The sequence below is a fragment of the Bombina bombina genome, chromosome 1 (genome assembly GCF_027579735.1).
Source record: "Bombina bombina isolate aBomBom1 chromosome 1, aBomBom1.pri, whole genome shotgun sequence".
In the NCBI taxonomy this organism is placed as follows: domain Eukaryota; kingdom Metazoa; phylum Chordata; class Amphibia; order Anura; family Bombinatoridae; genus Bombina; species Bombina bombina.
This window is the reverse complement of record NC_069499.1, coordinates 159,220,020-159,238,958: the sequence shown is the minus strand read 5'-3', so window position 1 is coordinate 159,238,958 and position 18,939 is coordinate 159,220,020. Positions and strand designations below refer to the sequence as shown.

The following is an 18,939-nucleotide window of genomic DNA, read 5'->3' as shown; positions in this document are numbered from 1 at the left end:
TTAATAGTAGATCCTGTTTCAGGATAGGCCAATATTTATCAACTGCTTTCGCAATTTCTTTATTAGCTGTATTATATTTGGTGACAAGTAAAGGAGGGCCCTTCTATATTAAAATTCTCCTGTTTCCCTTTATTTTGTCTAAAAAGCTGTTCCCTATCCATAGACCTTACTTTACTCAATTTATCCATCAGTAATTTATTTGGATATCCCTTGGCTCTCAGCCTATTGGTCACTATCTCAGATTCTTATTCAAAATCACAGATCTCAGTACAATTTCTCCGTACCCTTTAAAAGGACATGAACTCCAATTTTTTTTCTTTCATGATTTAGAAAGAGTGTCATTTTAAACAACTTTCCAATTTACTTCTATTATCTAATTTACTTCATTCTCTTGATATCATTTGTTGAAAAGCATATCTAAATAGGCTAAGTAGCTGCTGATTGGTGGCTGCACATAGATGCCTCGTGTGATTGGCTCACCCATGTGTACTGCTATTTCTTAATCAAAGGATAGCTAAAGAATTAAGCAAATTAGATAATAGAAGTAAATTGGAATGTTGTTTTTAAAATTGTATTCTCTGTCTGAATCATTAAAGAAAAATTATGGGTTTCATGTCCCATTCCTTCTTATGACAACTATGAGCATGAAGATAGCCGTTAATATCTGTTGATTTTCTAAACAATTTAGTTTTTACTCTACCATCTTCATGGACAAGTTCAAGGTCTAGGAAGGTATTAGTATCTTTGTGATGGAATTCAGTGAATCTTAAATTAAAAAAATTCTTATTGGCATATTCAACCAACCTTTTTATGCTCTCTTTATCCCCTTTCCACACAATCAAAATATCGTCTATAAACTATACAATTTTACGATACTATCTGAAAAAACATTTTTTGAGAATACGTACATATCCTCCCACCACCCCATGTATAAATTTGCAAAATTTGGGGCAAATTTTGTCCCTATCGTGATTCCTGTGGTTTGGAGGTAGTACTTGTTCTCAAAAAGAAAATAGTTCCGCTCTAAAATTAACCTTATTGATTTTTTTATAAATTGCCTTTGGTCCAAACTAATATAGTTGTATCTCTGAATTTTTTTTTTGACTGCAATAATCCCCGTGTGTGGAATATACGTATAAATACGTATAGTCCATGGTTACCTACAGATATTCATCCTTCCATTGGAAAGATTCAAAATATATGGTGTATCCCTTACATAAGATTGTAAACAGGGAACCATTGGCTTTAAAAGGTGATCCACATATTCGGACAGTTTGGTCATCAAGGAACCAATTCCCCAAATGATTGGTCTCCCCGGTGGGTTTTCCAATCCCTTGTGGATCTTGGGGACATGATAAAACACTGCTAGTTTGGGCTCCCTTATTTTTAAGAATTAATATTTGGATTTATTCAAGATCCCTTCTTCTCTTCCTTTCTCTACAAGGATCTCATATTTCCTTTTATATTTCTCAGTGGGATAACAATCAAGGACAGTATACATTTTATCATCATCCAGTAACTGAAAAGCTTCCTTAAAATACTCTAATCTGTCCTGTATAATGATCCCACCGCCCTTATTGGCAGTCCTAATCACAAAATTGGTATTAGGAGGGATTCTTGCTCTTGTTTGGTGAAATTCTTTTTAATGTAGAGATGTAACATGTACAGAACCCACATTTTTTAGGGAACCCAGAGAGGGATGTGATAGAACCACCCGTTTGAGCTATATATAGACCCAAACAAATTCATAAGAAAATTGTTTTTTAAACGAGATTTTGCTAGTAAAAAACCTTGGATTCTGAGAGTGGTAATCAGGATGTGGAAATTAGCCTAGATGGGTCAGTACTTGTTGATACTTCTCAGAATGACAATAAGGAGGATAGGCTGGTTCAGATCCTGTATGACTTGAAAAGGGAATCAGAATTTTTACTGGTAGAATCACACAGGCCTCAAACCAAATTCTATTTTCTGCCCTTTTCAGTCACAAGGACATTATATTAATGTGTTTGCCCAATTGTTACAGAAAGATTTAGATTTGATCTGTGAAAAAAACAGAGGACCTTAAAAAGAATTTGACCAAACAAGAGCAAGAATCCCTCCGCCTCCTAATGAAAGATACCAATATAGTGATTAGGAGTGCCGATAAGGGCAGTGGGATCGTTATACAGGACAGATTAGAGTATCTTAAGGAAGCCTTTCAGTTACTGGAGCACTGCAGCAGTGTTTTATCATCTCCCCAAGATCCACAAGGGATTGGAAAACCCACCGGGGAGACCAATCATTTCGGGAGTTGGTTCCTTGACAACCAAACTGTCCGAATATGTGGATCACCTTTTAAAGTTAATGGTTCCCTGTTTACAATCTTATGTAAGGGATACACCATATATTTTGAATTAGTTAAAATCTTTCCAATGGAAGGATGAATATGTGTGGGTAACCATGGACGTCACCTCCTTTTATATGTATATTCCACACATGTTTGAGATTAGTGCAGTCGTATATTTTTTTCCGGCGATACAACTATATTAGTTTGGACCAAAGAGATATTATAAAAGAATCAATAAGGTTAATATTAGAGCAGAACTATTTTCTTTTTGAGAAAAAGTACTACCTCCAAACCACTGGAACCGCGATGGGGACAACATTTGCCCCAAATTTTGCAAACATATCATAAAATGGTATAGTTTTATAGAAAACATTTTGATTGTGTGGAAAGGTGATGAAAAGACCATAGAATGGTTGGTTGAATATGCCAATACGAATTTTTTAAATTTAAGATTCACTAAATGCCATCACAAAGATACTATTACCTTCCTAGACCTTGAACTTGGCCATGAAGATGGTAGAGTAAAAATTAAATTGTTTAGAAAATCAACAGATATCAATGGCTATGTTCATGCTCAAAGTTGTCATAAGAAGGAATGGAGTAACAATATCCCCTATGGCCAGTATCAAAGGGTACGGAGAAATTGTACTGAGATCAGTGATTTTGATAAAGAATCTGAGATAGTGACCAATAGGCTGAGAGCCAAGGGATATCCAGATGAATTACTGGTGAACAAATTGAGTAAAGTAAGGTCTATGGATAGGGAACAGCTTTTTAGACAAAATAAAGGGAAACAGGAGAATTTTAGTATAGATCAGCAGAAGGGCCCTCTTGTATTTGTCACAAAATATAATACAGCTAATAAAGAAATTGAGAAAGCAGTTGATAAATATTGGCCTATCCTGAAACATGATCCACTAATAAGAGACATTATTCCGGATAAAGGAATAGTCATTTTTAGGAAGAATAGGAGTCTTAAGACTATTCTAGCCCTGAGTAGCTTATGACAAATAGCCCTATCTAATAGTATTTTAAAAACAAAAGGATTTATAAGTGTGGAAGAAAAATTGCATGACATGTATCCATGCTGATAAGAAGAATAAAACATTTACAGTGAATAGAGATAATAAGATATTTGAGAATTTATGAACTGTAAATCGAAACATGTTGTGTACCTTCTTTCCTGCTGATGTGACCTGATATATATAGGTCGCACGAAACGGTGCTTTAAACAAGATTTTCTGAACATTTAAGAAATATAGAGTAGGGTAACATGTACCACAGGGTTTCTGCTCATTTCTCTTTGGTACATAATAGAGATTCTAGCTGGCAATGAAAGCCTTTGATTGGGTAAAACCACATCTGAAAGGTGGTGATAGAGTACTTACTCTCAGATGGCTAGAAACTTTTTGGATATTCTCTCTTGACACTTTGGAACCTAAAGGCATGAATAGGAATATAGACCTTGTGGCATTTATAATGGATCAATAGGTCTTGCTATTCCCTGGTCCCGGTAGCTTTAGTGTTATTGGCCCCTTCTTGGATTTTATTGTTGTTTCTATCTTCATCCTTATTTGTGGTCTTTTGGTGTATATATTCTATCTCCTCTGTGTCCCCCAATGCAAAATATAACCAAATAATAAAATACAAAACATAAAAGAAAGATAATCAAACATATTGGACATATTTGCTCCCCATATAGCTGGACAGATAGCTCAGCATGCTAAGGCACTATGTGGCTAAGCTCTGTAGAAACCCAAGGGTTGCAGGTCTGATCTCCGTTGAGGTTCACTCAGCCTTTCATCCTTCCGAGGTAAACCTGTTTGAACAGATGCTGCTGACAAGATGTGCACAAACTATTGTGATCTAAGCACTGATTGAAGCTAGTGTCGCATAAAGCACTCGATCCTAGGTGGAATGGGCAGCATCTGACAAAGTGAGTAGGACCTCATGTAATGCGTTAGGCCCCACACATTTGTACCACTAAGTCAGCCTTGAAGTCTATTCTCCCTTTAGCCGACTTAGAGGGTGCTTCATAAAGGCCGTGGTAGTTGTTGAGAGTTGGTGATATTAAGAACTTGATGGATCTGTTGGTGACCGGATAACACAGTGCCTGTGTACAGAGCGGACTTGCTTCAGCTTGCAGGAGAAAGACTGGTAATCAGAGGGACACTTTGGATCCGCATTTTTCTCTGTGTGTGATATATGCCTATTCCATACCTCATATCTGTTTGAGGGTATTAAATGTGAGTATGTTATCTATAGTTTTGTCTGCAAATAAAATTATCTTATTGATTTACACTTGGGGGCCGATTTACTAAAGTGCAGATGGACATGATACAATGTAGCATATCATGTCCGCCGCACATCGATAAATGCTGACAGCATATGCTGCCCGCTGCAGATTCGCGGCCAATGCAGATTCACGGCCACTAGCAGGGGGTGTCAATCAGCCCGATCGTATAGGATCAGGCGGATTGAAGACTGCAGCCTCAGAGTTAGCGGACAATTTATGGAGCAGCAGTCTTTCTGGCGAATGTGAAGGCTATCGAGGAAACAGGGATAATTCGGCCCCTTAGAGTGGTTTTGCACTCTATTCTCTTTATGTTGTTTTATGTATTTGTATGCAGTATTAAAAAACAGAAAAAAATGCTTCTATAGGCTTAATTGGCAAGTATTTAGTTTGACCTCCCCTTATACTTAAGCAATAGCAGGGAGTTGGCAAACAAGCTGGATACTCAAGATGTGGTATTCAAGCTGTTATAAATAAATTTGAAGAATCAGGAGAGGTCAAGGACACAAAAAAGGACTGGAAGGCCAAGAAAACTTTCAAAATCTGATGACAAGTTCCTCAGAGTTTCTTCTTTGAGAGACCGGAAGAAGTCCAACAAGGACCTGGTTCAGCACCTGTCAGCTTCATCGGGATGCCAAGTTGACCAGTCTACAGTCTGAAAAAGCTTGATCAGGAATGGTCTTTGTGGAAGAGTAGCAGCCAAGAAACTACTTTTTCATTAGGATAACAGGGTAAAAAGGCTAAGATATGCTAAAGCTTGCAAAGATTGGAATGAAGATCAGTGGAAAAGAGAATTTTGGAATGACGAATCCAAGTTTGAAATTTTTGGGTCCAATCAACTTTATGTGAGAAAAATAATTGGGCTGCATTTTTGCCAGTGGTGTTGGCGATATTGTTCGAATTGTTGGGATCATGAATGCTGAAAAGTACTGACAGGTTTAAATTCATCATGCCATTCCTTTTGGAAAGCACCTGATTGGGAATAATTTTATTTTTCAGCACGATAACGATCCTAAGCACACTGCTAATGCAGAGAAATCATATTTAGAGAGAAAAACAGTTGATAAAACAGTAACAGTCATGGGCTGGCCTCCACAGAGTCCAGACCTGAATACTATAGAGGCAGTATTGGATCACCTGGATAGAGAAAGAAATAAAAGACAACGTAAATCTAAAGAAGAACTCTGGGAAGTGTGAAAGAAACCTGGTATAATATACCAGAAGATTACTTCAGAAAACTTCAGGACAGTCTCCCCAAAAGAGTTCAAGATGTGCTTAGTGCCAAGGGAGGTGACACACAATACTGATTTTGCCTGAAGAAGCCATTTTGTTCTGAAAATTGTGTTTTTTTTTTATATTTTGTGCACATATTTCCTGTATTTTCTGTTTGTATCTTAATAAAGAGACCGAAAAATAAATATGGATAGTCATTAAAACTTTGCTAAAACAACACATCTAATGGTGGCCTAAGACTTTTGCACAATACTGCATATATGAAAAATATAAAATATCCCTCTGAGCTCAAGTAAATGTGCAAATTAAGCTAGCACTAATTAGCTGGTCAATGGTATTACTGATGGAGCCCCCTTAACATAAACTTGTTTCAAAAGCTTTTAACCTAGTACTAAGAATGTTATCAGTAGAAGGTTCAAGCATATCCTGGAGTAAGAAATAAAAGACAAATAAGTGCAAAGGTAGTTTCCTGCACTAAATGTCAGAAAAGACTCTGTATCCTTTTAAATAAAAAGGATAAAGATAAGCTTAATGCCTAATACTCCAAATATGTCCCTCATGACTAAGTCAGAACTGAAGAGGGGAACTTCAGGGTCCTAACCAGGAAAACACTAAAATAAAATAACTAACAATCTTGCACATCTTCATCTACCTCCAGCGGAGGCAAAGACAAGACTGATTACCATAGAGGTGGGAGGGTTTAAATAGAGCTCTGAGGTATGGGAATCTTTGTCTCTTACTAGTGGCAGGAAAGGTAATTCCCAGGGGTAATGGATCGTGTACTGTTAAAACCTATATAAAAGAAATAATTGACAATGCCAGCAGAACCAAATAGGCTCTCCCAAAGCAGAGAAAATCTTTGATGGTGTGGACAAAGTTTATTATACCTTAGAGTGATCAAAGAACTTAATGCCTAATCCATAAAAGTAATGAAAGAGCCTGTATTTAATAAGAGTATAACATACACTTTAGTTAAAATAAAAGGATAATCAAAGGCCCCACTGCCCAGGTTATAAACAGAATTTATCCATTTAACTTGAACTGGAAACACTATGGCATCACTTGTATACCTGTGCAGAAAAAAACATAATGAAACATTACAAGCCATCTTCTCAATGTGTACCAGAAAATATAATTTTTTCTTTTTTTTGGAAATGCAGAAATTACTTATTTCAGCTGTGCATTTATAATATAGAAAATCTGTTCAACTTAGTTTCTCAGTGTTACATTAATTGGCTTTGAATGTATTATTTTAGATAGCTCCTCTTTCTGTTAAAGTAAGGAGAGGGAAACACGTTCTTCTAGAGTGATGTAGAATACTAAAAGTATCACTGCTTTATCACATCACCTTAAACCGTGTGTGATTATCGACAGAGATTGAACAAAAAGAAAAAAAATCAGAGGATACTCCAGTTTTAGCCTTGGAGCATCAGTTCTTGCTCTTCATGTAAAGTTTTAAAATAAGCTTCTTAGCTTCTGACTGTCCTCTTTGTAGCCAGCTCTTCCTCAGTGATATATTTTTAAACACTTCCCTGTTCATAACCAGTTCTGTAAAGTACTGCTGCTAAGAACTTTATAACTGAGGAATTTGTGTTACTCCTGTTTCGTCATGCATGACTTTGTTGCCAAGTTGACGGTCTTTGGTTTCACAAGTGCGCTTCAGAAGAACGTTCAACTGTTAAGTGTAAGGCAGATTGTGAACATCCCCAATATTTTGCAGGAAGTTGCCATATTTTAAATCCATTAACACTAAAAGAATGTCAATATTTAGCCTGTTTACTGGAAAATGTTGTGACTACTTGCCAATGTCGTTACTTCAAGAATAAGTTACTTTAATGGCTACTTATTTCTGCTCTGTTCAATAGATGGTACTATATGGTTTTATAAGATATTGATACATTTGTAGTAAGTTTTATGCACTTGTGTGTAATTATTCGATTTAATAAAATAAATGCTATATAGTGATACATAAAATTTATAACTTGAGAAAGTGTCTGGCACGCAAAAATAACATGCATTTAATCCAGTTTTCTGTCTTATTTTCCTTCTTTGAATTTAATTTGTTTGGAGATGTGCTGAGCCAAAAGTTCCTCCACATGTAACACAGATTCACACATTAATATCAGTCTTCATATGCAAGCAGCATGAATTTGGATACAAATATAATTTATAAAAAACACCCCAACTCTATTGTATTCAGTCTGACATATAGCCAAGCTGACAGAGGTGAGAATGAAATAAAGCAAAATAAGTAGAGAAATGGGAAAAAAAGGATGTGCCAAAAACACTAAAAATCAGGGTGGGGTCTCGTGGACTCTTATCACCATGAAAAAAAGAATTTATCAGGTAAGAAAAAAAATTCATATAGGTGGTAGCAGTCCACGATCCATTACTCCTGGGAACTAATACCCAAGGTGCACCAGAAGCCACAAGTAATTGTAAAAAATAGGGAGGAATTAAACATCCTTTAAACCATAAGTAAAAACACCCAAAAAGTCCTACACAGAAACAACTGCCTAAAACACTTTAATAACAAAAGCGGTTTCAAAAAAAGCAAAAAAAACATGGTAGAATTGAGTAAATGTACACAGGAATGACCAAGTAGCTGCCTTGCAAATTTGTTCCACAGAAGCCTTATTTTTGAATGCCCAGGAAGAAGCTACAGAGCGAGTAGAATGAGCCGTGATACGCTTAGGAGTCTGACCTGCTATTACATAAACTTAATTGCTTAATCCAAAAACCCAGAGCAACAGAAGATGCCCTCTTGCCCCTTGCATTTACCTGAAAAATAAACAAACAAATCAGGAGTTTGTCTGAAATCTTAAGTAACCTCAAGATATTTCAAACCTCTGACAACATCTAAATTATGAAGAAGTCTCTCTAAATAGGCACAAAAATAACCATCAAAATCTCACTGAGAACAACATGCATCAACAACAAAACAGCAACAAGTGCAAAAAACAAAAATGAACAATGAAGAAAAACACACACACACAGGGACATAGAACACACACACTTAGGGACATAAAACACACACACTTAGTGACACAGAACACACATGCACAGTTAGGGACACAGAACACACACACCGCCTGAGGTCCACCTCACTGGGGACCCCCTCCTGTTTAATTAAAATGGGCACAGAACACACATAAGGGCTAGTAAGATTTAATACAATTGAAAAAATAGATTTAATCCAGCATAAAGGTGCTTCAGATATATACATATATATACAAACATATATAAATATTACACACATATAAATGTTTGTGTATAATATATATGCAAACATAATGTGTGTGTAATATTTATATGTTTGTATATATATAAAATATAATAATAATAATAAGAGATGTTTTTCCCTCTGCACCAGATGTGATGTTCAAAGGGAGGGAGGCTGTATTTTCCAGATTAGGGCCTAAAGGCCATGCAGCCACTATGTTTTGGTGTTCATAAGTCAGTCTACATACAAGCCTTTTTTTTAAATAAAATTTATTTTATACTGTTTCATACTATTTCCTTTCCACTTTCTCAGATGCGGTGCTAATAAGTTAGGGCGGCTAAAGTTTAAACCAGACAACATCAGACATAATTAAGTAAGAGTAAGCAGGAAGCAGTTGCATGAATAGTCAGCAAACAAATTAATACATTTCTGCCTGAGTGTAAGACTGTGAAGTGCCGCACGCGGGCAGAGAGAAGGAGGGGGAAACTGCAATTGTTGCACTCGCTGCGCAAATTCTTCTATCTCCATACAAAATTAATCAGTCAGAATGTTGTTGGGGGTGGGTCCTACTGTCACAGCTCAAAAACCGCGGACAGAGAGGAGGAGGGGGAGTCCGCACTTGTTGCACCCAATTAATCAGTCTGTTGTTGGGGGCGGGTCCCTCTTGCCCCCCTGTTCAAACCCCTCTTGCCCCACTGTAGCGACACCACTGCCAGGGCACAATAAATAAAAATTAAAACTAAAATGATGGAAGGGACTACTTCCCTCCTCCCAGGGAGTCACAATGGTTTCATTATGGGCAAACCATCAGAAGCTCAACAGGTCTCTGGTTTGGAGAGCACAGAGGAGGAGCCCATAACCAGCAGTAACTTCCCTGACCATGACCCTCTGGAGTCCACTCACCTGGACGGGAGCTTCCAGGCAGTATGGACCGAGCCCTTTGAGATCTTCACTAGCCCATCCCAGACCAGAGGACCAGTTTGATGACTACTATGGTGAGGTTGAGAGCTGCAGCAGTAAGTGGAGCAGCCAGCGGCTGGAATGACAGCTTTTCCACAGACTCACAACAAGAGGTCACCTCAGGATCAAAGCTGGAGTGATCGGTGCAGGCTGTTTGCCTGTAGTGGCTGCTCCGCTTACTGCTGCAGCTCTCAACCTCACCATAGTCCTAAAACTGGTCCTCTGGGGTGGGCTAGTCACAATCTCAAAGGGCTCGGTCCATACTGCTTGGAAGCTCACGAAAGCGCTCCTGCCTGCTTAGCCGCTATGAAGGAGTGTGAGAAGAAGCAGCAGTGGGAGGAAAGAGTAAGCCAAGAGAAAGCGTCCTGGGAATCACAGCAACAGGAGCCATCCATCTGCACTATACTGGCAAGCTCACTGCGTAAATTCCTCAAGCAGCTGTGCCGTCTCCTGCTGCTGTGATTCCCAGGACGCTTTCTCTTTGAGTGATGAGTTTGTGCCCAGGAGTGTAAGCAGGAGAGTTAAGCAGGGAGCTAAATGTGGAGTTGAGACTTAGGAAACTAACCTGTGTTTGCGAGTACAATTCTGGACCACATAATCCTCAGGGTCAGTCAGTCAGTCAGTGTACACGTAACTTGAGAAGGAAGACTGCTTGCAGGGAGCTGGTCTCATTAAAGTTTTTTATTACCCACTATCTATGCTAGGGACGTATCAATGAATATGCTGTGGAAACTAACTGGTTTCTGCGAGTCCGATTCTGGACCACATAATCCTCAGGCTCAGTCAGTCAGTGTACACATAACTTGAGAAGGAAGACTGCTTGCGGGGAGCTGGTCTCATTAAAGTTTTATTATTACCCACTATCTTTGCTGGGGACGTATCAATGAATTAGCTATTTTAAAAAAAAAAAATGATGATGAGCCTGTCAGTCTGCCACGGCACACCTAAGGATCTGTCACGGCAAACTAGTGTGCAGCGGCACACTGGTTGAAAAACACTGATCTAGCTAACCCTTAGAAGTCTCCCCAGCAGAGGTTTCATCTGAAACCTCTAAAGCAAGCAATACTTTAAGCAAAGAATGGATTAAATCTTAAATAAAACACTGGGAAATGAAACAGTATTAACAGACTGACAAACTCCCTGATCATCAGATAACACTTCCGCCACAAAAAAGGAGCTAAACATTCTCGAGCACGCAAACTTGCTCAGAGTGCAAAAAAATGGAGCTAAAAAGTAACCCATACATATATATGAAAAATATAAAATATCCTTCTGAGCTCAAGTATATGTGCTAATGAAGCTAGCACTAATATGTTGGCCAAGGGTATTCCTGATGGATTTCCTAAACATAATCTTGTCTCAAAAGCTTTGATCCTAGTACTAAGAAAGTTATCAGTAGAAGGTTCAATCATATCCTGGGGTAAGAAATAAAAGACAAATTAGTGCAAAGGAAGTTTCCTGCACTAAATGTCAGAAAATAATATCGTTATCCTTTTTTTTTAAAAAAAGGATAAAGATAAGCTTAATGTCTAATACTCCAAATAGGTCCCTAATGACTAACTCAGTACTGAAGAGGGGAACTTCATGATCATAACCAGAAAAACCTAACATAAAATAACAAACAATCTTGCACATCTTCATTCTTCACCTACCTCCAGCAGAGGCAAAGACAAGACTGATTACCAGGTGGGACGGTTTATATAGGGCTCTGAGGTTTGGGAATCTTTGCCTCCTCCTAGTGGCAGGAAATATGGGTCGTGGACTCTTATCACCTATATGAAACAAAACTGGGTTACAAAGAAAACATTGAGGAAGTGAAAATGGCATACCAAAGGGAAGGTGTATCAGATAAGAATATTATATACTGATAAATCTACAGTGCATTAACTTAAATAGTAAGTAAATAAACAACCAAATAAGTTATTACCTTCTAGGAGCATAATGAGCATATTATCTAGAATCACTCTGAGTACTTTTATCACTTTAAGGAGAAAACATGGTCCTCTATCATGTTTTTCCTATGTCCTTTGTCATCTGATTCCCCTCTGTGTGATTATGCTGAAAACTAAGGCAACAGAAGTACATAGAATGCCCGATTAATTTCTGAAAAAGGGTCAGTTGTGTATAAGGAGATATACATCAGGAAAGTTGCTGTAAAAAAATGCTACATAGGAACAAAAACAATATGACAGCAGAGACAGGCAAACCTTACCATATATGTTATAATTTGGTAAACTGGTTTATATAGAAAGCAAAAAAAATGTTTAAAGGACTATCTCTGTGCTTTTTATCTATCTGCCCTATGACTGAGTAAATGGCATAATGACATTTCCTAGATAAATCAAAACAATCTTAAAAAACATTGAACATATTAATGAAAATTAAACAGGATTTCCAACCAAATGCATACACTTAATTTCTGTAGAAATCAGATATAAATATTTGAAGCAACCAAAACCAATAGATAGTGTTTACGGAACTATAAAAGAAAGATAACCAAAACAAAAAAACAAAATGTATGCTTACCTGATAATTGTATTTCTTTCCGGGCATGGAGAGTCCATGAAACATTCTAATTACTAGTGGGATATTCACTCCTGGCCAGCAGGAGGAGGCAAAGGGCACCCCAGCAGAGCGGATAAGTATCACTTCCCTTACCCATAACCCCCAGTCATTCGGCTGAAAAGAAATGGAAAAAGAAGATAACACAAGGGTATAGAGGTGCCTGAGGACTATACAAAAAAACTGCCGTCTTAAATAGAATAAGGACGGGTCGTGGACTCTCCATGCCCGGAAAGAAATACATTTATCAGGTAAGCATTCATTTTGTTTTCTTTCCTATGGCATGGAGAGTCCAAAAAACATTCTAATTACTAGTGGGAACCAAGACCCAAGCTAGAGGACACAGAATGTATAGGGAGGGAGAACAATACAGGCGGACCTAAACTGAAGGCACCACTGCTTGAAGAACTTTACTCCCAAAAGAAGCCTCAGCTGTGGCAAAAGTATCAAATTTGTAGAATCTGACAATTCTTCCTCAGAAGACACTGAATCATCATCAGATAATTGAGACAAACTGACCAACGCAGCCTTAGCGGAGTCAGCCTTACTAACATCAATATGTTTAGATTTCCTCAGCTGTTTTCTGAGGTGTGGCAGCTTCTCCATTTCTACCAGGGACTTATAGAAAAGAAAGAACATAGTAACCAACCCTGGCTTTCTATATTAGGGGTAGCTATAATGTTAGAAGTTTAAGCAAAGACCACCTCGTCTTCTAACTGCTAATAGCCACCATTACTCTTACTAAAGGGATTGACATGGACAAAGCTAGACCCCAATCCTTGCTTGCAGGGAAAAGTACCCCTAAAATGATTAAAAGAAACCTTTAGACACCATCTTCACCATTCTCCCGTGATCAAGGCAAAGAGAATAACTGGGGGTTATGGGTAAGGGAAGTGATACTTAACAGCTCTGCTGGGGTGCTCTTTGCCTCCTCCTGCTGGCCAGGAGTAAATATTCCACTAGTAATTAGAATGTTTCATGGACTCTCCATGCCATAGGAAAGAAATACAGAATTTCCATTATCTTGGCTCATGTCCTAGTTAATATTCACCAGTGAAATCAACTTGCCTCTAGAGGGAATGTCCAGAACTGACCACTCCCCTTTTTATCATAACAGTGGATCCCCTTACTGACTACTCCATGACTCTGGTATTAGTTAGAATTTTTATCATTTGTATTTAATTCCTAGTTATATTGGCCCACCTAGCTTATACTAACCAGTGAGACAAGTACAAAGCAGTGTAGAAATTGAGAGAAAAAAATAAAACAACAGAAGCATATTTGTGAAATATTTTAAATATTTCTTGTGACATAGCATAAACTATTATCTTTCTTCCATTATTTGCATATGCTGACTTTGGGGCATCAAGCTTGTAGAGAAAGAGGGATGTGTAAGGAGTCTTCCAAACCTGCCCATAAGCCATTCTAGAACTGAAATTACAATGCATTGTATACAATTTTGGTGTCCATGTGAATAACAAATATTTTGCTTTCCTCCATTCCTCTGCTCTACTGACATAAGTGCATAGGCATCTATAAAAAAAAAATAATATTCACTTTCTCCTTACCTGGACAGTAAGAAAGTAAGATTACACTGTGAAACATGCAATTTTACTTGCAAAAGTACTACCTTCAAGGAAAAATCATACAGATACTTCAAATAAAGATGCAAAGGATACTTATAGGAGAGCATCAAGTATCAGAAGATCTTACAGTGGTGTCATTGATCTACTTGAAGGACAGGTATTTGCACAAGCCAGCGCTTGAAGAAATGCATGAGCAAAGGTTCTTGTGCTCATTTAATTCTTGTAATGGGTGAGATAGTAGAGATTTTCAAGTGCTAAAACAAGACCACATAATGTAATAACATAATGCAGACACATTATGCTGAATCCTCCAATTATAAAACATCTCAGATTCTATAGTAATTTGACATAGTAGATTTTTCTTTGCGTGGAGTAAAGTTTAGATAAATTAAGTTTGAATATTGAGCTTTGTGGCAGCTCGGCAAACAATCTGCCAACATCATATATATATATATATATATATATATATATATATATATATATATATAGCATAGATGTAATCGGTTACTACGAGTGGTTAGAGAGCTAAGACTATGGGAACCAGGACCCTCCTTAAACATAGAAAGGGAGCAAGCAAGACCTTAAGCAAGTCTCAGAAGAAACCTTTATTGATAACAAAGCTGGTAAAAATTAAGTTGGCAAGTTTCAAAGGAACAGAAGCTGCTATGACTGGCACAGACAGGTACTGCTGGAGCTAGTGCAGATAGGTACTGCTGGAGCAGACAGGTAATGCTTGGACTAGTACAGACAGGTATTGCTGGGACTGGAACAGACAGGTATTGCTGGAGCTCGTGCAAACAGGTACTGCTGGAGCTAGTGCAGACAGATACTGCTGAGACAGGTATTTCTGGGACTGGTACAGACAGGTATTTCTGGGACTGGTACATACAGGTATTGCTGGGACTGGTACAGACAGGAACTGCTGGAGTTGGTGCAGCCAGGAACTGCTGGAGCTGGTGCAGACAGGAACTGCAGGAAAAGATGCAGAAAGAAACTGGGGACTGCAGACTGGAGTCTCTCACTCACCAGGCTGTATTTGATATGGTAAAACACTGCATGCTGGAGTCTCTCACTGAGTAGGCTGTAGCAACTACCTGCTGGAACAAATGCAGAAAGAAACTGCAAACAATGAAGACTGGAGTCTCTTATTCACCAGGCTGTATTTGATATGGTAAAACACTGCAGGCAGGAGTTTCTCACTGAGCAGGCTGTAGCAAATACCGCTGAAAAACAGCAGGCTGAAGCAGGTCAAACAGGCCAGGGACAAAATCGGATTTAACAAGAGCTTGGTACAGGGCAGCCAGAGACTCATCATCAAGTAGGGTTGCCAGGTGTCTGGTATCTGACCGGACATTCGGGTATTTCCGTTTGTTGTCCGGTATTATCTTTAAAAAAATACCAGACATTCAAATATCTAGTATTTTTGGATCCTTAACATTAACTTTGTCAGACAAGGCAGTCAATAAGGCTGCTAGGCCCAATAGAATCAAATAAACCATTTTCCTTAACACACTTGCAGTAAGGCACTGGGGTGGGAGTGAAGCTGAGTAGTCCTCTTCTCATCCTGGATAATATATGAGTGACATTTCAGTCACGTGAACTTGGGAGGATGGGTAGCACAGCCGCTCCTTCTGACCCTGCTGGAAGTGACACCATGTCAGTCACGTGATGCTGTAGTCCAGTGCGGGTGCTCTCTGTCTAGTAAACTTGCAAGGGACTGGGAGTGAGTCACGTAGACTGGCTGAGCCTACAAGTGAGGGAGATTAACAGGCTGCCAGATTGTAGGAGCAAGCCATGCTAATCTTTCACCATGAGGTATAAATATTTAGTGAAGTCCTTAGATAGCAAGATAGTGACAATATATATATATATATATATATATATATATATAATAGTATATATACAGTATATATACTAACACAATTTTCTTTTACCCATTTTCTCTCACCTGTCCCCCCCCCCCCCCCCCCCCCCGGCTATCTGTCCAATATTTTTGTGGCAGACAACTAGCAACCCTATCAACAAGAGGCAAAGTCCAAAAACAATCCAACGTCCTGCAACAGGAAATCCAACTAACAGGTAGTTACATGAACAAAGACTGTGGCAAAGAAGTTTCACAACAAAGTCAGAGCACTGAGCTTAGGCGGTAGCAAAGTTTTAAAAAAGGAACAATTGTTTAATGAAGCACACCTGAGGGATCAGGTGTGAAAAGAGCAAAAAGAGAATCAGGAGGCTTCACCATCAACATAATCATCCTAAAAAGTCAAAGCACTGGCCTGTAAATCAGACCTCTACTGTGACCTATTGCTTAGGAAATATGTCCATAAAAACACTTGAAGCAAAATAACAGTACATACATCAGCTGCCTACCTGCTTGGGACTCATTAAAGGTTGAATGGTGGATAATCTTAATTATGTCTAAATTACAGAAGCTTACAAAGTGGAGAGAAGAGGTAATAAAAGTAGAAGTGGTTTATTCTGTCCATTCTCCCTGAAACATGGGGGATTTCACTGGTGAGTTTATCTAGAGGATCTAAGATAAAGGAATATTAACATCTATTCATTTACAGTAATTTAATTTAACCTTTAACAGCGTTTGCCATCAAAGTTGGCTTTACCTTTAGGATTTATTGGCTGTAAATTTACAGGTTCACACTCCAAGATTTAATTTAAGAACTCACTTTAATTACCATGCCTCATTTTCTCCAGTAATGGTCTTAAAAGAAAGAATAAGTAATCTGTGTGTACTGGTGAATGCTATTTTATAGGTATAAAAGAAAACTTTCATTGTTTAAAACAGTCAATATACCAAATGAGTCAAGTGCCAACCCACTACTGAAAACAGGATGTTGGATGTTTAGAATACAAATACACTAAATTAAAGCCCCTTTTAATAAACAGGTATATAAAGTTGTCGATAGCACTTATTTAAAATATTTGAGATTCACATTGCACTGTCATAATATATAAATAGACAATGAAGTGCAAACATTAACCATCAACGTTCTTATCAGTGTTACATGACAGTTTTGGAACTTCTACCTGAACTTAGGTGCACTCTAACAAAAGTTTTTGGCTTCCTCTTTATCTTTTTTGATGCAACATGTAGTAAAATCAGAGCAATTAAAACAAGACAAAAGAAAACAGATGTATTTTTTTTAAATAATGATCAAGGATTTAATTAATCTTGTTTCAATATCATTACAGAAAATGTTATGGTACAGAGTTCTTCAATATTTTCTTTGCTTTTTTTAAATTCCACATGAATGCTGGTACACTGTAATCTGTACAAGATCAGTTTTTGATTTATTTTTTTCTGTACATTTTTTTTTAAATGTATTGGTTAAAAAGGCTGTCAGCACTTAAGGAAGCAATTTTTGTTGTTTAAATAAAAGGTATTCAGTTACTGCCCAATAGTACTGAGCGGATGGGATTGCCAGGATGAGTCTCCTTCTCTGTAACAAGTTAAGAGTCTTGATCCAGGAGCAACCACTTTACTTTTGGCACTGTGCACATCAACACCAGATACAAGATAAAGAACAAGCAGAGCTCTCTTGTGAAGCGGTTATGAAGCATACTGAGGGAAGTAGCAGTGTCATCTAAGCTAGTATAAAGTAAGCAGACAGCCTTGTTTAAGAGCTTTAAGTATTTGTAGTTTAAGGATGAGAAAAACACAACTGGTGCAGGCATCTACTGCTGTCTACTAAAAGCTACTGCTATTAGACCTAGCATTTTAACACACAAAGCAATTGCAATGAAGGAAAAGTTGCCTTGATATAATCAGAATAAGGTTTATAAGAGTTTTTTTATTCTTTTTTTTTGGAAAATATTTTTTTTTTCAGTTTTTTTCGTCAAAGTAAATTTTTCGAAATTTTGTTCAAGATGTTGACTACACTGATCAACTTTATCCAAATCATAAAAACTAGCTGTGCCGTTGCATATTACAGGATACAGTCAATGATATGTGGACATGCATCAAAGCTCCTTTCTTTAAGGTGTCATCATAGTCTTCCAATGACCATGACATCCACTACTTCTCCCTTGTGAAGCTCCACATACTGCTCTGTCTTTGGAGGTAGCATCAACAGTCCATTGGCACTGCGCATACTCATCAGGCGACTACTCATCTGATTACCTGTATGGGAGACACAAGGAATTGTTCTGAATGCAAGTCAAATGAAAAAACAAAATGTATGCTTACTTGATAAATTCATTTCATTCATGGTGGTGACAGTCCACAAACCACTACTCCTGGGATTCTACTCCTGGCCACTGGGAGGAGGCAAAGATTCCAAAAGCTCTACAAGCACTTAATCCCTTATTCCAGCCTGACGTATAGCCAAAAAAAGGAGAAGCAGAAAGGTAGGAAAAAAGAGGTTCAAAGTAAAGCTGCAGTCAGAGTCCAAAATAAATTTTCATGACTCAAATAAGGCATGTAATTTAAACAACTTTCCAATTTACTTTTATCACCAATTTTGCTTTGTTCTCTTGGTATTCTTAGTTTAAAGCTAAACCTAGGGCATTCATATGCTAATTTCTTAGACCTTGAAGGCCGTCTCTAATCTGAATGTATTTTGACAGTTTTTCACCACTAGAGGGCAATAGTTCATGTGTTTCACATAAATAACATTGGGCTCATGCACGTGAAGTTACCCAGGAGTGAGCACTGATTGGCTAAAATGAAAGTCTGTCAAAAGAACTAAAATAAGGGTGCAGTTTGCAGAGGCTTAGATACAAGGTAATCACAGAGGTAAAA

General features: G+C 37.9%; 1 protein-coding gene across 1 annotated transcript in view; it reads right to left on the bottom strand.

Moving 5' to 3' along the window:
• Positions 1-17,333: 17,333 nt before the first annotated feature.
• GPHN (gephyrin) overlaps positions 17,334-18,939 on the bottom strand; it is a 1,061,400-nt gene continuing 1,059,794 nt past the window's right edge. Inside the window, 1 exon segment of the mRNA XM_053697683.1 lies at positions 17,334-18,318. Coding sequence (XP_053553658.1) covers positions 18,185-18,318 — 134 coding nt within the window. The 3' untranslated portion in view covers positions 17,334-18,184.